At 47.2% G+C, this 16,860-nt stretch overlaps 1 protein-coding gene across 2 annotated transcripts; it reads left to right on the top strand.

Annotated features, from left to right (window-relative positions):
- Positions 1–14,176: 14,176 nt before the first annotated feature.
- On the top strand, positions 14,177–16,231 carry LOC120502699 (histone H2A.Z). Of its 2 annotated transcripts, XM_039710343.1 has the most exons (5): positions 14,177–14,364; positions 14,529–14,606; positions 14,996–15,109; positions 15,552–15,681; positions 15,834–16,231. In XM_039710343.1, exons 1-5 carry the CDS (start codon positions 14,362–14,364, stop codon positions 15,893–15,895), a joined length of 387 nt encoding a protein of 128 aa, XP_039566277.1. In that variant the 5' UTR covers positions 14,177–14,361; the 3' UTR covers positions 15,896–16,231. The 2 variants fall into 2 exon arrangements, with proteins under 2 accessions (XP_039566277.1, XP_039566276.1); XM_039710342.1 differs by lacking the exon at positions 14,177–14,364 and having other exon boundaries at positions 14,481–14,606.
- Positions 16,232–16,860: the final 629 nt, after the last annotated feature.

The following is a 16,860-nucleotide window of genomic DNA, read 5'->3' as shown; positions in this document are numbered from 1 at the left end:
CGCCAGGTTGAAGGAGGAGTGGGGATGGCCCTGCCCCGCAGCCTGCCTACGGCCAGGAGGAGACAAGCACAGAAAATGGTAAGAGAAGTACAGGGGAAGAAAACTGGAGTTTGAATGTTTTCAAGCAAGGTAAGAGTTGGTTTTGGCTGAGTCACTTTTCTCCCAAGCAGCTGGTACAGTGCAGTGCTCTGGATTCAGTATGAGAATAGTGCTGGTAACACACTGATACTTCAGCTGCTGCTGAGCAGTGCTTACCCTAAATCCAGATTCTTCCAGTTTCCCATGCTCTGGCAGTGAGCAGGTGCACAAGAAGCAGGGAGGGAGCACAGCCAGGACAGCAAACCTGAATGTGCCAAGGGCAATTCCATCCCATGGAGCACCATGGTCAGTGTATGAACTGGGGGCTGGTCAGGAGCTGCTGACTGCTCGTCAGGGACAGGCTGGGCACGGGTCAGTGTGGTGAGCAGTTGTGTTGTGCATCACTTCTGTCTCTTGGGGTTTATTCCTCTCTTTGTTACTATTGTTATATTTTACTTTATTTCAATTATCACGCTGCTATTATCTCAACCCACGGATTTTACGTTTTATTAATTCTCCTCCCACAGGAATGGGAGATGAGAGGAGAAACCAGTGAGCAGCTGCACGGCACTTAGTTGCTAGCTGAGATTAAAGCAGGACAGAGCAAATAAGGGAAAAGTTATGTATAAATCACTTTTTGATATGTGACTCCTCTGAAATTTCAGGCCTTGATTTTGGAAACATCTTTCTTTAGAAAAGCATGAAGGCTTCAGCATTTCTGTTGGTATGGACATCTGTAATGATTTCTCCTTGATTTACATCTCCTGCTGTCACAGGCATAGTTATTTCAACCCTAAAAGTCCTGCAGCTTGATGCTGTTCTATGCCTTGGGCAGGCAGAGATACTGTCCAACATGCCTACCTCTCTCCCCTTGCTTTTTGGGTAGCACAGTAAATTTCCCTGTCCTCAATCCTTCCCATTTCTCACCAAGAATGGTAGGATTTCAGGGGACACAGCCCAGGCTCCCACCACAGGTGTAACCACTATGGGTACCACAGCAAATGCACACACAGGCATGGCTGTGTCACTCATGTGGGTAGAAGCCTCTTGGGAGAGTGTGCTGAGAGCAGGAAAATAATACACTGCTGTAACTTGATTTCCCATTGCCTCAGCAGCTCCTGGCTGACTCCCTTCCTGCACCTGTGCATTCTTCCTGCTGCCCACCTGCAGCTCAAACCTCCCCAAAAAGCCATACAGCAGCACCAGCATCCCTCTGCACTCCCACTTCCAAGATACTTCCTTTCTTCCCACTGATTAAAAACAAGAGCAGTAGCAGGTGGGAAAAGTGGAGCAAAGCATAGTGCAACCCACAGTGAGAAGCCAGGAGCTGCCACTGTCCCTGCTGCCACCTATGAACCTCCTTCCCACCAGCACAGGACAGCTCAGTGCAGATTTCCCCCCAAAGCACTGCCAGCTTTTTCTTCCTCCCATACCACAAGTAGCCTTCCCCCAGAAGAAGCCAATTTCCCATGACAGGAATTGCTTGGGGGATTTTTGAGCCTCACCTGAACCAGTGCATGGCCATGTCCTCATTTTTTTCCACTCCAGCTCCTGGGTGTGAGACAAGGTAGCAAAGTCACACACAGGTTATAAGATACAGTGTCCAAAATCCAGCAGGGTGTTGGTACCACAAAGCCACGTTTGTTTAAGCATGCACACTCTGACAGCAAATTAGCCACAGATTGGAGAAACATTACCTTGCAAATACCTCTGTCCCAGGATGTGCTGGGCATTGGGGTACCCCAGGCGAGCATACACATGAGCCACGTGGAAATGGAAATCCTCGTAGCACAGCAGGATGTAGAGCAGGAGGAGGCCAGCTGTGATTACAGCTGCCAGCTGTAAAAGAGAGGAACAGTCATGATGCAAGGAAGAAACTAAGCTGAGGGCTAGCTACAGCAAATATTTCATCTGAACTCTGAAGTCTCCCAAAGCTATTCCCCACAGAGAAATGGGAGGAAAGGCCCACACAACCACAGAAAATCAAAGTCACCTTTGATAGAGAGCTGGTTCCAGAACTTCCACTGAAGCTGGCAGGAAAGGCCCTGCTGAATTCAGTGAGCAGTGTATGAGCTCCCAAGCTAATTTCCCCTTTAAGCTCTGCTACAGCAAAGGAAAGTACAATCATTTAATTTTCTAGTGGTCCTCTTGAAGTAAAGGGGAAAAAATAAACCCTAAGGTGCCATCAGGCTTTTAGAAACAATTCATCAAAGATACTTACCAGAAGGAGCCTCATTCTCCAGGCACCTGGGGACTTGTGGCCCACCACTGCCCACATAATTGTCATACAGATGTGAACACTCACATAACCACAAAATGGGTCAGGCTGGAAGGGACCACAGTGGCTCATCTGGTCCAACCTCCCTGCTCAAGCAGGGTCATCCTAGAGCACATGGCACAGGATTGCATCCAGACACTTCTTGGATATTTCCAGGGAGGGAAACTCCACACCCTCTCTGGGCAATCTGTTCCAGTGCTGTCACCTGCACAGTAAAGTTCTTCCTTGTGTTCAGGTGGGAGTTCCTGTGCATCAGTTTGTGCCCACTGCCTTATGGCCTATTGCTTGGCACCAGTGACCATTCTCTTGACATCCTTCCTTCAGATACTTATAAATGTTGATGACTTCCCCTCTCAGTTGTCTCTTCTTGAGGCTGAACAGGCCCTACTCCCTCAGCCTGTCATCCTCCCTTAATCATCTTCATTGCCCTGCACTGGACCTGCTCCAGGAGCTCCATGTCTCATTCCCTTTGAACATCCACTGCTCATAAGCCCTTTCATTCTGTGTTATAGCAAGGACATGCCTACATCTGACAGGAGAATAACCTTGAGTCTGAAGCTCTTCTTGCATCCAAGGTATAAATCAGTGAAAAGTCTGATGAACTGCACTAGCAGGGAAAAAATATGAGAAACTAGAATAAGACTGTTTGCTTTTTTGCCAAATTGGATTTTCTTTGTTCAGTGAGCTAGCTATTAGCTTCCAGTGAGAGGAGCTGGCAACTTATGCATCCACAACTTGGCAGAGTCAGATGTTCCTGGCTGGGGGAAGAAGAACATACTTAGGAAAAGGCTGTAGGAGGCCCATGTGGAGCCTCCTGCCTGCACTGGTTACCAGAAGCCCTTTGCCTCCCTGGAGGGGAATGCAGCATGTCTCACCAGTGGTGCTAGCCCTGCAGAAGGTAAAATCCTTCCCTACTACTGGGGAAGATGGACCAGGCACAGTCCTCAGTGGAAAACATGGCTTTTTGAAAACATCAAGGGGGTGAGTGCTGGTCAGTCTCTCTGCGCTGCTCTGTGCTGAAAGAAACCATGTTGATGGTGTGGGATCTGCAGGAGGTGGTGGTATCCACTAATACCTCATCCTTCAGCTCTGTAGCTTTGGTGAAACAGTGATGGACTCTTGGAGGTGATGTTCATGGGGACATGCTGAAGTGCTGCAGGTGCTCTGCATGTCACTGTCCCTCCCTTGTGTGTGAGGAAGCAGAGCAGACACAAGCAGCCCTTTTTAACAGCCAAGTCAGAATCAAGCCCCAAGCTCTGTCCATTTGACCACAGCTGTTGCAGAGTAAGCTCACTTTTTAATCTGGGCAAAATCTCTTGCTTCAGCTACTTGTGCATAGTGGCTACACCATGTATGTGCATTGTCATGATGTCACGTTCAGAATGAGCCAAGGGGACAAGAAGCAGCTGCAAAGGATGATGAGACAGAGGTGCTTTAATAGTCAGGGGCTCTTCTGGCCACCATGGATGGTTTGATGCAACTGACACGGACATGTGCAAAAACCAACTCTCCTTCACTTTTTTGGGGGGCCAGGAGGAGAGGGTGTAGTGCTCAAGATATATACAGACCACTGCACAGCAAAATTATGCATTTAGATCCTAATCTGCTGCTCAGTTGTCTTTAAAGCTTGAGCACAGAGATTATGGGGGTCTGCAATTCCCTGCTGTTTCATGGGGGCTCCTGCACTCCCACACATCACTATCAGCTGCAGGGATTGCTGGAGGCAGCAGATTGCCAAGAGCTTGTTATCTCCTAATTGGGACCCAGGTCCTGGTTTGGGCCCATCTCTAATTGGGATTAGTGAATGCTGAGGATTAAATTAGCCTAGTTAGCTCATTAGGCTAAATTATAAAATAGGTAAGCAATAATGACATGCAAACGCCCCAACATTTGATTTTCTGACTGATAAGTTTAGAGATGTAGGAAACTTGGACACACACACATACATTCCCCCATTCAGCCTGTGATGCTGAAAAGTGCTGATGGGTATGTAAATCCCTGTAAACCAGTGGCAAGTCCAAGAGGAAATGCAAGTCATAGGTCAAACTGGTTATTGAAAGCTTTTGATCTTATTTAAGAGGAGGAAATTATACTCCTGGCAAAAAATGCTTCTTGCTGGAGATGTAGCTGATGCTAAAGGTCCAGCTCAGGCAAAGCAGAGTACAGATCTATGATGAAGGGTAGGACAGTGTTCCTGAAGCAGTGCAAAAGCTGATGAGTAAGATCCTGGCTTCACACAGTGGCTGTGGGCTGACACTGTGCTGGTTTGTCACTGTTGCAGTGGCTGGAACTCCTCAGGGAATGTTTCATGTGGCTGCAGGAGACACAGTGCACCAAACTGCAAAGAGGCAGTGGCAGTGCTTTTATAGATGCAGATCTGTGACCTGCAAGGTGCTCACAGCTGCCATGTGTCCTTTGTGCTCAAAGGTTGCCTCAAGCCTCAGGAAAGGAGCAGAAAATGTAGCATTTTGGAGGAGCTGTTCCTATTGCAAGTTTGGAACATCCAATACATGTAACAGCAAACAAATAACCATGAAGGTGAAAGGGGAAAGGATATGGTCAGAAGCAAGGTCACAGGGGAAATCTCTGTGACCATGCACCAGTGCCATGGGGGTACATCCTGGCATATATGCTCTCTGTGGGACACCACCTTTCCACAACCATGTCCATAGTGATCAGCCATGCCCTGCTGGCAGCCTCCACCCTCGCTACTGCAGAGATGCTGTGCCTGGCTCCTCTGAGGCAGCTGGTGCTGGAACCTCTGCATGTTCACTTTTTGTCCCAAGATGTTTTTTGAGGGGAGGCCTTCAGCTTTTTGCAGTTGTGTAGGCACTGACATGTATGGCAAGTTCACATTTCACAGGGAGTTCCATTAGAAATCGATTGCTGAGCATCCCTAATCTGATTTGCTCGATTGTTTATTTGGGAGGTTTTGTATTTGTGTGGGAGTTTTTTTCTATTTTCTTTTCCTAAACAGTGAGAAGAAAGGAGACCTATGCATGACAAAAGGCAGGTGCACAAATTGCTGGAGTGCACTGATCCCAGCTCCAGAAGATGGTACCACAGCTGTTGCTTGGCTGCCCACCATTTGAAAATGCATCTACAAGCATCTACATCTAGTCCTGTACAAGCAGAGACATTAGCAAAATGTCCTCCACTGTGGTTACATCTGAATTCAGGTAAATATTGTGCTATTTTAAGTGTCTCCAAGACTAAGAGAGGAGGGAAACACAGCTGCTGGTGGATAGGGGGTTGCTTTGAAGTAAGGTCTGCCTGGAGAAGGGATGAAGGAAGGAGATGCAAGTCCCCTCGGCTTCTTCCTTTTTCAGCCCTTTGCCCTCACAGCCAGCAGCAGGGACTACAGGCACCAAGAGCTCCTCAGGGACCCCAGCTGGGCAACAAATATTAGTCTACTTCAAATGGGGAGCCTGCTGCATTGCACGCAGAGCTGTGAAGTAGATCACTGCTGTGAAACAACCTTTGTAGTCTTGAGTGTCACCTCTCAGTTGCTCATCACACCCTTTTCTGTGGTGACTCATCAGAAACTACTTTGCATGCTTGGAACCCTGCATCCTTAGGGCAGCTCTAAAGCATGGGGAAACCCAATGCTGTTGTTGGGGCTCTGCTGGGGAAGCAGGCAGTGAGGGAGACAAATGAGGCTGTGCATATGTATTTATGCAACCCAGTTCCTATATACCACCCACGTGCCAAAGCCAGGTGAACAGGACCAAAATGATGACCGAGAGGAATGCCTAAAAATCCCACCCATAATCACTGCACGTGAAGATGCCACATTACTGTGTGCTAGCAAAAGCCTCTGCTCCCCAAGCTGAGAAAGGCATTGCAAGCCTTGCACTTTGGAGGGGCAGCTGTGAGCAAGCAGCTCCTGTGGCTCTGACCCACTCTGGCACCAGTGGCTTTCAGAGGCAGGGTGTGACATAACACCTGCTGCCAGCACTCCCATCCTGAGCCCAGCCCCACACTTACCTCCCAGCTGCTCCATGCCGAGCTCGGGGGCTGGGGGTTCCCACCTCCCAGAGGAGGATTTGCCCCCCAGGTATCAGCTCTGCCCCTTCCCTGCCGTCGCCACCGCGCTGCAGCCTTTGTGTCCCCCATCTCTCCCTGCCGCAGCAAGTCCGAGCACCTCTTTTAAGCTGCTCTCTGTCTCTCAGCAGGCACCATCACTGCCCTGCCATAACTCTTACCCATCACCAGCCCTTGGTTTTGTTCCTGATTTACAGCAGCAGTAGCCCAGCTGCTTCACTAAGATAACAGGGATGGATACACATCCCCTTGAAGAGTCACAGAAAAGACGCCCCTGACAAAAGCCTTTCAAAGCACCAATGTTTAACTCTCCCTGTGCTGAATATTTCTCTTCTTTCAGACTGCTCCCAGGTGTTGCAAGGCCTTATCAGTAATTTGTTACATTTGACAAACTTGTTTACATTTTTTTTTTGCTTTTTACATGCATGGATGTAGGACAAATGCAAGACCATGCAGGCCCAGGCTGAGGTGAGAAAATTAGAAAAGATGCAATGATGTACAATCAAAAGTTGTCAGAATATACAATGCCCCCCCTCTAAATTTGACAGGATGGGAGGGGTTTTTTTAAGCTAGAAAAGAGCACACTTGTTAAAGTCAATCATTTTATAGCTGTGCAATTATGCCTCTATTCATCTGCAGTAACTTCACCCAGTGAATTCCTCATGCTAAATTCTGTTTTGCTTTCACAACTAAGAAAAAAACCCCTTTTTAACACAAGATCTCTAAAGCATTTTATCTTTCCTGCTCTGAAGACTTAGCAGAGGATCTTAACCAGATGGCAGCCAGGCAAGGTCCATCTCGAGTGAAATGCTGACCTTGCCTGGTGTCCTGACCACAAAAAATAAAATGTTTTTCTTTCCAATTTTCCAGCAAGATAAGTGCTGTGCTTTGGTTTTAATGGCCCCACCCCCAGAGAACAAGGATACCACTTTGGTGATGATGACTCAGCCTAAAAAGCCTTAGTGAAGAAGAAACCCTTTATATTTTCGTATTTTATTTCTTATGTTATGCTGCCACCATTGGGACAATTTCATTTGGTCAGTAACAGCCCCTTTACAGTTGAAGAGATTCATCTTTATAGCCCTGGCCAAAGTGTGACTCATTTTCACAGTATATCAAATTTAATTGGGCAGTAATAGTCATACTGCAAGATCAAATGCTTCCAAGTACAAATGTCTGCATTAAGGAGACTTGGAAATTTCCAAAACAAGTCCATAACAAAAGGGCCTTCACTGCAGCAAACAGTAAAGAAGAGATGAAACAAGGTGAGGAGTCTACTTACCTACTTGTCTTTTTTTTCTTATTTAGGTGCAATTTAAAGATAAATGAAAAAGAAAAAAAAAATACACCAAAGCCAGCCTCTCTGGGAGTTACTTTTCTTGGGAATGAAATGTCCTTAGCTATAATCCCAAATTTTGGCAAAGTGAACTCCTGAGTTAATCTTGTTGTTGTTTGTAAAGGTATGTCAGTAACAATTTTTTTTCCCCCTTGACCTATGACCCTTCACCTTTGATCCTTGACCCTTACCCTTTACCCCTTATCCTTGGCCCCCAGATTTTGACCCCTGGCTCTGGAGCCTGTACCCTGGCTCTGGGCCCTGACCTGGTCCCCAGCTCTCTGCCCTGCCTGTACCCAGACCTGCTGCAGTGTCCTGTGACCCCAAACCCTGGTGTGTAACCTCAGCCCCCATCCCCTGCCTGTCACTGCAGCCTGTAGGTGCCATCCCTACCTTTGTGGGGTGCTCCTGTCCTCCTGTGAGGGTTCTGGTGTTGGCCTGGTGTTGTGATTGCTCCTGCTGCTGCTGCTGCCACGAGGGCAAAAATGGCATCCTTAGGGCAGTGCCACTTTCTACTGCTGTTTTTCAATTTTAAACTAGAGAGAAAAATTACAGTCTGGTTTAAACACAGAAGAGCAGAGGAGACTAGGTCTTGGCAATAAAAGCAGATCAAATGCAGAAAGGTTTGAAATACACCCGAAAAACATGATTAAAACCAAATAAGGTTAGATGTTGGTGCCAAAACATAGATATGTTTTATTTAATAAAGAGGGAGGAAGGAAAGGAGAGAGTGACAGGGATTAGGTGGAAAGGTATCACCCTTCTGGGGGTCCTGACAACATCTTGTTTCTCCACTCCATCTGGGCTTCTTGGTGGTGAGGGTGCCCCACCACTAGGGCCACACTGAAAAGTCCAGAATCCATTTTTGTGCTGACACCTTGACTCACTCTGTGAAACTGGTAAGTTCTCAGTAGAAGACAGGCCCTGGAGCTTGCAGTTCTTTCTTGCAGATGACTAAAAATGAGAACGTGTTATTATTAATTTTGTGCTATTCAGTGAGGGCTAGGCTGTCTGTGTCACAAGTTAGGTGTGGTACAGGATCTCATTCCAGTTGTGATCTTCAGTTACTTCTCTACAGAACCCAACTTACACCATGAGGAAGAAATGATAGCTGTGGTAGCTGCCTCCTACCACCTAAGAAGAGCTGGATCCTTTCTACTTGCAATGACTTTGGCAAGGAAAGAGTTAAGCCCCTCAGTGAATTTTCTCTCCACACTTCCAAAAGGCAGGTGGCATTTCTTTTTTACCCTGCATTTTCACAGAAAGTTGTGTAGAACCATTTCCAGCTCCTGCAAGGGAGCATTTTGTTTGAAACATGAAAAAAACCATCTTCAGGAAAATGCAATTTTCTTCCTTTTTTTTTTTTTTTCCATGTTTTCCACGTTGCTGCCATCTTCAGGAAAATGCCATTTTCTTCCCTTTTTTTTTTTTTTTTCATGTTTTCCACGTTGCTTTCTTAGGCAAAGAAACTGGTATAACGAATTTTCTAGAGCTGGCAAAAGCCTATTTGATTACAATGCCCTCGGGACATAGGTATCACAAGGCAAATTAGATTCATCCAGAGCTCCCCAACTTGAACACAATTGGAGTAAGTGCTTGCAAATGACTTCGTAGCCGACACAAAATACCATGTAAATACAACTTCAATTGCTATATTGAACAGAGCTCAGATAGGACGAAGGGGGAGGACCAAAGCAAACAGCAAAAAAGAGTGTTGAGGGGTAAGTTTTTGTGTAAGAAAGTGGGATGGAAGAGGTCAAGGAGTTCTGGCTGTCACCATCTCTGACAGACTCATTTCACCTTGCCGAACTAGATGTAGTTCCCTTTCAGAGCTGGCTAAACAAGAACAAGATAAAAATCGATACAGACTAGTCATTGTGACACTATTAATAGCAAATACAAGGGTGTACCATGAACAACAGTGTGGATATAGGGGTTGTTCAAGTCTTTCTGAAATCAGTATGCAAGTGTTATCTGCACAACTATTGCAGAGACTTGTATTTTGTTACAAGTATAGAAATTCATCAGAAAATAAACCCTCCTGCTTTCCAGTTGGTCCTCAGAGGGTCTGGGTGCAACTAGGTATATACATTTTTTATTACAACCAATTCAGCACTCTAAGTTCAGTTGCATTCAGCAAGATCCCAGAGGCACCAATACTGTGGGTCTCATTCACAATCAGAAATTCAGAAATAGTGCAGCTTACCAATGAGACACTGTAAGTCTGGTTGGGTTCAGAAGAACTTGCATGAACACAGACTTACCAAAAGTGCAGTTTATTGGAACAACAGATTGTAGATTCTTACAGATTGGCAGTGATGGATTCACTAGATGTGCAAAATATAAATATATAGTAGTATGTACAAGTGTTTCCAGGTATCCTCTAGAGGTGCAAATCTTACCAAAGAGGCATCCCAGCTTTGGGGAAGGAGAGAGGAGTAAACCCTTTGACTTGTCTGCAAAGTGGTATTCTTAAACTCTGCCACAGAGGATTTCAAATACCAAATAACATTTTTTTTGGAGAAGCGAAAGTGAGAATGTAGTCAAATATTCTGTTAGCTGCTGTCACAAAGGGGAGGGGTAGATACTTTATAACTAAATGAGGAATACTGAGAGTTACAAAAAGAGAGATCACAAAGGCTGTATGTCTTGGGCAAGGGCAGAACAGGACTGTGACACCTGAGGACTGTGACACCTCCCTCTTCCAGGTGGATTGCAGTGATGAGAATCACCTACAACCCATAGATAAAATAACCTATCACCCCTAGGGCAGGTCACCATGCCCCCTCACCACATATCTCACACCACATCTCATTCCTACAAAGTGTGAAGCTGTTCAGAGATAACAGACTAATAGATATATCTGTTAAGCTGAACAATTGAATCCATTCATCACTACAAACAATGCAGCAGTGCAGCCACAGAGGGTGGGATTTTCCTGAACCAAATACAGCAGCCAGCAGGGAGACCCAGCAGAGCAGAACCCTGTTATTTGATAGAGATCCTGGAAAAGGGAACATGGGAAGCCCTCTGCAAAGGGAAAGAACCCTGGGGGCAAATACAAGTCATACGGAAATTCATCTCACCACAAAAACTAGAGCCTAAATAATTTAAGTGGTATTAAAAAAAAAAAAAAAAAACCAAAAAAAACCCCCAAACATATGAACTACATTACTCACCTAAGGGGAGTTGGTTCTAAGTTCAGCATACTAAAACCTCTGACTAAAAACTGTGTACGAAAAACTGAACTGCTTAGCTGTCACCTAAAAAAATTAATTTTTCAAATGCTCTCTGCTGCCTGGCTCTTAAAGTTCCACAGATATCCAGATTTGTATCCTGGGAATACCACGGCAGAGCTGAGCACCTTGACATGTATCTCCCACTTAAGCTTATGCAGGATCCAAAAACTGTAAAGTTCTGAAAGCTGTGGTACAAAGAGCTTTCTGGGAATGCTTCATCAGCCCACTAAAGATGATCTCCACCACTTTTGCAGAAACTAAAATCCTGCAAAAAATTAATTCAAGGAAGTTCAAATATTATCATGTTCGTAGCCCAGTACTTACTGAGGGGGGAGAAGCAGTACCCACTATAGAGAACTTGTTTATATTTTTGAGGCAATTGGAAATAATAAGGAAATAATATCAAGTAGTAGGCAGAGTAGAAAAGAAAGCCCAATTCTACACCCCAATTCTCCTAAAGCTCTGAGAACACAGGTGGGTGGTTGAAGGTCCTTCAGGTACCACTCTGTCTCCAAGGCAGAGTAACCTTTACCCACAGCAAGGCTGACAGCTCTCAGCAGGAGCTGCCCCAAGCCGGCCATGCAGGGCACCAGTAAATCCATCCAGCTTCCCGGGGCAGGCGGGAAGTGGTCCAGGACCAGGCAGCAGCACCTGAATGCTGGGATCTGTGTGATGGAGTGCAGCAGAAGCAGCTCAGGCACAGCCTGCCCAGCACAGACAGCGCTGCAGTGCCCACACAACATCAACAACGAGAAACACCAGAAAAACTTCACGGTATAAAAAAGCAGGGGCACAAAGGCTGCTTAAATGATGCAAAACTCTTCACCACAGTGGCCTTCAAAGGTGAGACACTTGGGGACAGGCTTTCAGTACAAATATCATTATCAATTTCATTAGGAACGTGGAGGTGGTGAATGCTCCCTTTGGCTCCTTTTGTGCATGTGGGATTGAGGTTATGTGCACTCACAACTAGTTTTGAAGCTGCTTTGGGATTGTTCCTGTGTACCTAAGTTTGTTTCAATTTATATCTTTAAACAGCAGAGAGGGGAGCTCAGGTTGTGCTCGTGATAGGGTCTTGTTAGCCAGCATGAGGGGACCTGAGGCTGGTTTCATGTACTCTACCTGACACATCCCTAACCTGATCTGTATGGTAAATATATATCCTTGCTTTGGATTAACCTTTGCTGTTGGGTTGCCTTGCCTGGTATTCCCAGCTGTAAGGGGCTCCAAGCAGCCACACTGAGCCGTGTGGAAAGGTCATGTGTGAAACAGGGAATGTCTGTGGCAGGATATCTCCATCTGATAGGAGGCCTTTTTGTTCCTCTTCCTAGCACTTCCGTGGACAGAAACAAAAGAGAAATTTTTTTTTGTTTTGTCCTATATCTTAAATGTTGTTCCACAGGGGTGTTATGGCCTGCAACTTGGTTCTCTTTTTCTGCAAGGTAAAAAGCACATGGATCCTTGATTTTGAATGCAAATAGTTTTTAAATAGCATGCTGAACAAAATCTTAAGTTCTGCATGTTTTTGTAAAACCTTGAGGTTTGTTTTTCAACTTAAACCCCGCCCTCCCAAAATCCTTCAAACCCTCTTATCTTTTTTCCTTGCTGAAGGAGAGTATAAACAACTGATGCTTCAAACAGACAGAGGCAGCAGACAGTTACATAAAAACAAACTGCCAGATCCCTGCATGTAGGAGTGTCTGCTCTCAATTCCGTCCTGCCTCTCCGCCAATGTGCCTGAAGTAGGTCTCCCCACCCGGAGGCGATAGCAGCTGGCACTAGAAGCCCGAACTGAAACCGTGTTGAAGGCACTGAGGATGTGGCCTTAGGCTGTGTAGAGATTCAAGCAAAGGGTTCTTGTAGCCAGGGGACCAAGCATTTGCAGTCAGATATTGGAGAAGAGGAGCCACAAAGTTTTAAATCTTTACTACTTGTGTGAAGAGCTCGAAAGACCTCTAAGTGAAGCTCTAGGGATCAGGACATATCCTTTTGTCTTAGAGCTCCGAGTACTTTGGTTACTGTAGACCTGAATAAAGGGGAAAAGTTATGATGTGGAGAGCATCCTCATGAGAAGTGTATGCCCTCAGCTCTACCTCCCATTAAATGTCTGGCTGTAAGAGTATTCACAGTGCTCAGGACCCTTCAGTATCAAGGCAGAGGAAATGCAGGCTACACCTACCCAAGTGGTGGGTTTGTGGTCAGGCTGGTGAAGTGCATGACAGATCCAGCTCACGCTCCCTCTGAAGAGCTATTCAGCCATCAAAAGGCCAAGGTTTCTCCCTGAGCTCACTGCATGCTCACAGATGAACAGCAAATCTCTCAGATAACACAGACTTACAGTGTTCTGGAGGAGCACAGTGAATTGTTACTTTTTTGAAGCTGAAAATATAGGATTAACCAAGAACACTGTCAGCTGAGCTCTGAGGTTCAATGGTAACATACTGAAATTGACACCCTGAAAAAACAAGTGGGTTAAGGCTTCGTTTTAGGGAAACACAGGCAGGGATTCGAAGTGCCCAAGGTGAGGAAATGTGCACTGCATTGTAACACTTGGAACAGAATGAACTGCTTTTAACTGTAGTTTGTGAAATATCCGGTGACACAAAGGGGTCTGAGGCTGGGTGGCCCTAGGTACTGGCACATCCCCTGCTTACAATAGAGGTAAAAATAAAAATCAGAGCACGCGTGTAGTGGTTGGCACTTCTCCACGCCCGGAATGCTGAGGAGTTGATGCGAGCTTTATTCGACGCCCCTGAGCAGCCTCGTGTCCTCGCTGACGGAGTGTAATAGCTCCTCATCCCAAACCCGGCACATAATCCCCTCCAGGCTGCTCCTGAGGCTTTGCACACAAAGCCAATTAACTCCGCTGTGGAAAGAAAGCTTCGAGGGCTCTGGAGCCATCCGAGTACACAGGCGAGGCTCGGAGCGGGACCTGGCGATACAGAGCCCCGCGAAAACGAGTGGAGTGACTCTGGGCAGGGTCTCTCCCGCCGGGGGCCCCGCGGAGCCCCAGCCTCAGAAGAGGCGCGGAGCCCAAGGCAGCCCCTCACGGCCGAGCCGCCCCCGCCATTCCCCCGCCCTGTCTCGGGGCGCGGGGGCGGGGCCTCCGCCGCTGCCCGCCTCGCGCGGACGGCCCCGCCCCGCCTCGCCATTGGTTGTCGCTGGGGCAGAGCGGCCGCCCCGCCCGCGGCCATTGGCTGGCGGCGGGGCCGGGGTTCCCGGATGCGGCCGCGCGGTGCGGATATAAAGGGCCGGGGGAAGGCGGGAGTGGGCGCAGTTTGAATCGCGGCGGGTCGGGACCGGTCGGTGCTGTCGCCCGGGCTCGGTGCGTGCGGGACGCTCTCTGCTTCAGCCTTCCCCTGCGCGGCACTGCTCTCCGGTTCGCTATGGTGAGGAACCGCGGGGGCGCTCGGGGGGTGGGCGGCGGTGGCCGGGCCCGGGCCGGTTCCGGCGTGGTGCTGGTGCTGGTGGGGGGGGACGAGGGGGGGCTGGGGGGACCGGGCGCATGCGCGCTGCGAGACGTCAGCGTCTGCTCTTCTCTTGGCATTGCCAGGCTGGTGGGAAAGCTGGGAAGGACTCTGGGAAGACCAAGACCAAAGCAGTGTCCCGTTCCCAGCGGGCTGGATTGCAGGTGAGCAGGGGCTGAGGTGTGGGGGAGTGAAAGTCAGGCTGGCCTTCCATCTGTTGGTTTGTTTGTGCAGCGTGAAACCCTCACACTCTGCTGCCTGGAATGATGTAAGGATCATAAACCAGACATCGGCACACGCGGCCAGTGTGCCGGTTCTAGACCTTTGCATATCTGGGCTGGGAGGAAGGTAATTCCCTTGTGGCCACTGCTACAGCTTGTGCTGGGAATCATGAAAGTGGCTGATGTGAGTTTGGCATGCAGTGTGTTAACTGGATTCTCAAGTTCTGAAATGCAGCCCGTGCTTCTGCCACCCGGGTTCTGCTGCCCACAGTGTGGTTTTGTGCAGAGCCTTTCTGTCGCCACAGCCTGTTCATACTTCCCTTATTTTCCAGTTCCCCGTTGGCCGCATCCATAGGCACCTGAAGTCGAGGACAACCAGCCATGGGCGTGTAGGAGCCACAGCTGCTGTGTATAGTGCTGCAATCCTGGAGTACCTGACAGCTGAGGTAAAATGCTGCAAGCAAGTTGGTCATCCCCTAAAAAGCCCAACAGCCAGTGCCTGCTGTGTTTGACAGTTTGGACTGGGCTGCAAGCTGTTTGTGTGCTTTAAAAGTGACACTTTTAAAGTGTCCCAAAGAGCAAAAGACCATGAACTATAACGCCTACATTTCATGCAGTGTGCCTTGTAAGATAAATGCAGTGTGTTATTTTAACATAGCTTTTAAAATGGGCCATTACAGCATGTCATATCTGCTGTAGAGCACTTACTCTGTCAATGGGGAAATTAAATGCAGAGTTCTGAAGGAGGGAGCCCTTGGAAAGAGACATTGTTTGCTGTCTTGGTGTCACTACCAGTGACACTGTATTTGGAATGGAGAATTGAACAGCTAAGACTCTGCTGTTGCTCTCACTTGATTGTGTAACTGTTGAAAAATGGTCTTGTCCCAGGTCCTTGAGCTGGCAGGAAATGCATCCAAAGACTTGAAGGTGAAACGTATCACTCCACGTCACCTGCAGCTTGCCATTCGAGGAGATGAGGAGCTGGATTCTCTGATCAAGGCAACAATTGCTGGTGGTGGTATGTCAGTGCTTGCTGTTCATGGGTGCTTGGGTGGCTGTCACAGACTTGAAGTTCGTTAGTGTTGTCATTTTATTTGAAGCATGAAGTCTAAGAAGTTTTTCTCTTTGTTGAAGAGAAATAGCATGGTCTTAACTGTTGTTCTTTTCCAGGTGTAATACCACATATCCACAAGTCCCTCATTGGCAAGAAAGGACAACAGAAGACTGTCTAAAGGATACCAGGATTCCTTGTTATCTCAGGACTCGAAGTACTTAATTTGTCCAGTGTTGGTGATTCCAGTGGACTGTATCTGTGAAACACAATTTTGCCTTTTTTTAACTTTGAGAAGCTAAAGCTCCCTTGAGCTTTCTAACAAACCAAATTTCTGCGTTGAAGTCTTAACCATATTTAAGTGTTACCATGGCTTCAAAGAAGCTATTGTGTTTGTAGTGGGTTGTAATTGAGCTGACTGTTTTTAGATTGGTTTAAGTAAAGGAAATGTTTGGTTTTGTACAGACTTTTCATCTACTAGAGTGGAAATACTCAATAAATGTTATGTCAAGACTGATTTGTCTCTTTTTCATTACCTGGAAAATGTGGTCTCCACTGTGCAGCTCTCAAAGTTGTTCCAAGAGCACGTAACTCACAACCTTTCCTCCTGGGCTTGGGGCATCTTGAAATACAGCCTAAGAGTACTGCAGTCAGTAAATACCACATCCTGAAAGGGCACAGGGCTTTGTCCTGTGTAGATACACTTCCTAACTGAACCTGCTGTGCCGGGTGCTGGAGTTGTCTTCAGCAGGGCCTGTAAAAGGCTGATGTTGTTTAAGGCCAGTTTTGCTCAGTGTCAGCCTTCATAGAGGGAGAGGGCCCGTCATGGAGGATGGTAAAGTAAGCTGAAAGGATGTTTAAATTCCATGCTTCACATAATTTCATGTTAGGGACTGGCTTCTTACTGTTTCAGCTTGCAAAAGCTTTGGACAGACATCCACGGAAGCAGGGACTGTTCTGCAGCAGCCTTTGCTGTGCCATGCAGTAGAATCCACAGTGGTGGTGGGTTACAGGGGCTTTGGGCACACCTTCAGGTGTCCTCCACTCTGCTAGTTCATTCCGTATAGCAGAGCCCTGCCTGCTGTGGTAAGGGAAAACCTTTTGTTAGGGCAGAGGGGAATGGTTACCGTGTGCAGCTGAGGGTGG

Source organism: Passer montanus, unplaced genomic scaffold (assembly GCF_014805655.1).
Source record: "Passer montanus isolate IOZ18808 unplaced genomic scaffold, ASM1480565v1 scaffold23, whole genome shotgun sequence".
In the NCBI taxonomy this organism is placed as follows: domain Eukaryota; kingdom Metazoa; phylum Chordata; class Aves; order Passeriformes; family Passeridae; genus Passer; species Passer montanus.
The sequence above is the reverse complement of the archived record's forward strand: the minus strand, read 5'-3'. Positions and strand labels throughout refer to the sequence as shown.

Bases quoted from the DNA above. Each gene is read 5' to 3' on its own strand.
- LOC120502699 (XM_039710342.1), top strand. From the start codon at position 14,481: ATGCGCGCTGCGAGACGTCAGCGTCTGCTCTTCTCTTGGCATTGCCAG. The intron at 14,607-14,995 runs GTGAGCAGGGGC...CTTATTTTCCAG, and splicing joins CCCAGCGGGCTGGATTGCAG to TTCCCCGTTGGCCGCATCCA. The intron at 15,110-15,551 runs GTAAAATGCTGC...GTCTTGTCCCAG, and splicing joins TGGAGTACCTGACAGCTGAG to GTCCTTGAGCTGGCAGGAAA.